The sequence below is a fragment of the Notolepis coatsorum genome (genome assembly GCF_963971535.1).
Source record: "Notolepis coatsorum genome assembly, chromosome: 6".
In the NCBI taxonomy this organism is placed as follows: Eukaryota; Metazoa; Chordata; class Actinopteri; order Aulopiformes; family Paralepididae; genus Notolepis; species Notolepis coatsorum.
Window position 1 is genome coordinate 169,355,248 of NC_140170.1, and position 2,500 is coordinate 169,357,747.

At 46.5% G+C, this 2,500-nt stretch overlaps 1 protein-coding gene across 1 annotated transcript in view; it reads left to right on the forward strand.

Annotated features, from left to right (window-relative positions):
- Positions 1–2,500, forward strand: part of pik3c2b (phosphatidylinositol-4-phosphate 3-kinase, catalytic subunit type 2 beta) — a 242,649-nt gene that overhangs the window by 212,186 nt on the left and 27,963 nt on the right. The window contains 2 exon segments of the mRNA XM_084316485.1: positions 1,185–1,279; positions 2,141–2,321. Of these exon segments, the coding sequence (XP_084172611.1) occupies positions 1,185–1,279; positions 2,141–2,321 (276 nt within the window).

Sequence of the window (2,500 nt, forward strand, 5' to 3'; positions counted from 1 at the left end):
GTGCAGGTAATAATACACACTGTAGTACACTACACACTATACCATGCTAGTACAGGTACTAATACACACTGTAGTACACACTATACCCAGCTAGTGCAGGTAATAATACACACTGTAGTACACACTATACCCAGCTAGTACAGGTACTAATACACACTGTAGTACACACTATACCCAGCTAGTACAGGTACTAATACACACTGTAGTACACACTATACCCAGCTAGTACAGGTACTAATACACACTGTAGTACACACTATACCCAGCTAGTGCAGGTAATAATACACACTGTAGTACACACTATACCCAGCTAGTACAGGTACTAATACACACTGTAGTACACACTATACCCAGCTAGTACAGGTAATAATACACACTGTAGTACACACTATACCCAGCTAGTACAGGTACTAATACACACTGTAGTACACACTATACCCAGCTAGTACAGGTACTAATACACACTGTAGTACACACTATACCCAGCTAGTACAGGTACTAATACACACTGTAGTACACACTATACCCAGCTAGTACAGGTAATAATACACACTAGTACACACTATACCCAGCTAGTACAGGTACTAATACACACTGTGGTACACACTATACCCAGCTAGTACAGGTACTAATACACACTGTAGTACACACTATACCCAGCTGGTACAGGTACTAATACACACTGTAGTACACACTATACCATGCTAGTACAGGTAATAATACACACTGTAGTACACACTATACCATGCTAGTACAGGTACTAATACACACTGTAGTACACACTATACCCAGCTGGTACAGGTACTAATACACACTGTAGTACACACTATACCCAGCTAGTACAGGTACTAATACACACTGTAGTACACACTATACCCAGCTAGTACAGGTACTAATACACACTGTAGTACACACTATACCCAGCTAGTGCAGGTAATAATACACACTGTAGTACACACTATAGTACACATTACACCTCCCCTCTCACTCTCTCTGTCTCTGTCTCTTTCTCTCTCTCCCCCCCCTCTCTCTCTCTCTCTCTCTCTCTCTCTCTCTCTCTCTCTCTCTCTCTCTCTCTCTCTCTCTCTCTCTCTCTCTCTCTCTCTCTCTCTCTCTCTCTCTCTCTCTCTCTCTCTCTCTCTCTCTCTCTCTCTCTCTCTCTCTCTCTTCCCCCTCCCCTCTAGGCTCTGAAGTATGAGTGTTACCTGGACAGCCCGCTGGTTCGCTTCCTGCTGAGGAGAGCCATTGGGGACGTCCGCATCGCCCACTACCTGTTCTGGTACAGTAGCCTGGTCGTTCATCGCCCACTACCTGTTCTGGTACAGTAGCCTGGTCGTTCATCGCCCCACTACCTGTTCTGGTACAGTAGCCTGGTCGTTCATCGCCCACTACCTGTTCTGGTACAGTAGCCTGGTCGTTCATCGCCCCACTACCTGTTCTGGTAGAGTAGCCTGGTCGTTCATCGCCCCACTACCTGTTCTGGTACAGTAGCCTGGTCGTTCATCGCCCACTACCTGTTCTGGTACAGTAGCCTGGTCGTTCATCGCCCACTACCTGTTCTGGTACAGTAGCCTGGTCGTTCATCGCCCACTACCTGTTCTGGTACAGTAGCCTGGTCGTTCATCGCCCACTACCTGTTCTGGTACAGTAGCCTGGTCGTTCATCGCCCACTACCTGTTCTGGTACAGTAGCCTGGTCGTTCATCACAGACCAACCAGCCTGAGTCTCTCGCACACAAATAAGACAAAATCATGTTTTATGTGATACTGCATAGTAGAAGCAGATGTTGTCTCCTGTGCTTTACTGGATAGAGCAAATAAACTGTGTTTTCGCCACCTGCTGGTGGCTTTAGGAATTGCAACGGGTACGTTTCAATGAGGCTGGCAGCTGTAAACGTGAACAAACTATGACTGAATTAATGCATTTTTCCTTTTCATTTCATTTCAAATCTTTATTTAAACTCGAAAGGCAACTGAGGTTTCCCCTCATTTACAGTCACGTCGAGTGTACATACAGAAATAAGCCATATAAAATCACACGGCATATAAAATCACACAGCATATAAAATCATGATAACAATAATAATAAAAAGGAGAAGCCTGTGCTGAGCGGTGCTGTCCTCCATGCTGTGCTGGAGCAGGCTGCTGAAGGACGCCCTGCAGGACCGCCTGTTCAGCGGCAGGTACCAGCACCTCCTGGGGGCGCTGTTGTGCTGCGTGGGCCGCAGCCTCAGAGAGGAGGTGGACCGGCAGTGCTGGCTGGTGAACATCCTGGCCAAGGTGGCCCAGGGAGTACGAGACGCCACGCCCTCCAACCGACAGGTGCGTGTTTGTGTGGTTATTTTATTTTTAAATTATTATTATTATAATTTTTTTTTTTTTATTAATTTACCAGGGTAGGTTCTCTGAGCATGCGTGCACTTTTCTGACACTGTTGGCCACTGAGCAACTCCAGGGACACTGCCTTGCTCAAGGGCATTTCAGCGGTTGGTATCGAGGGA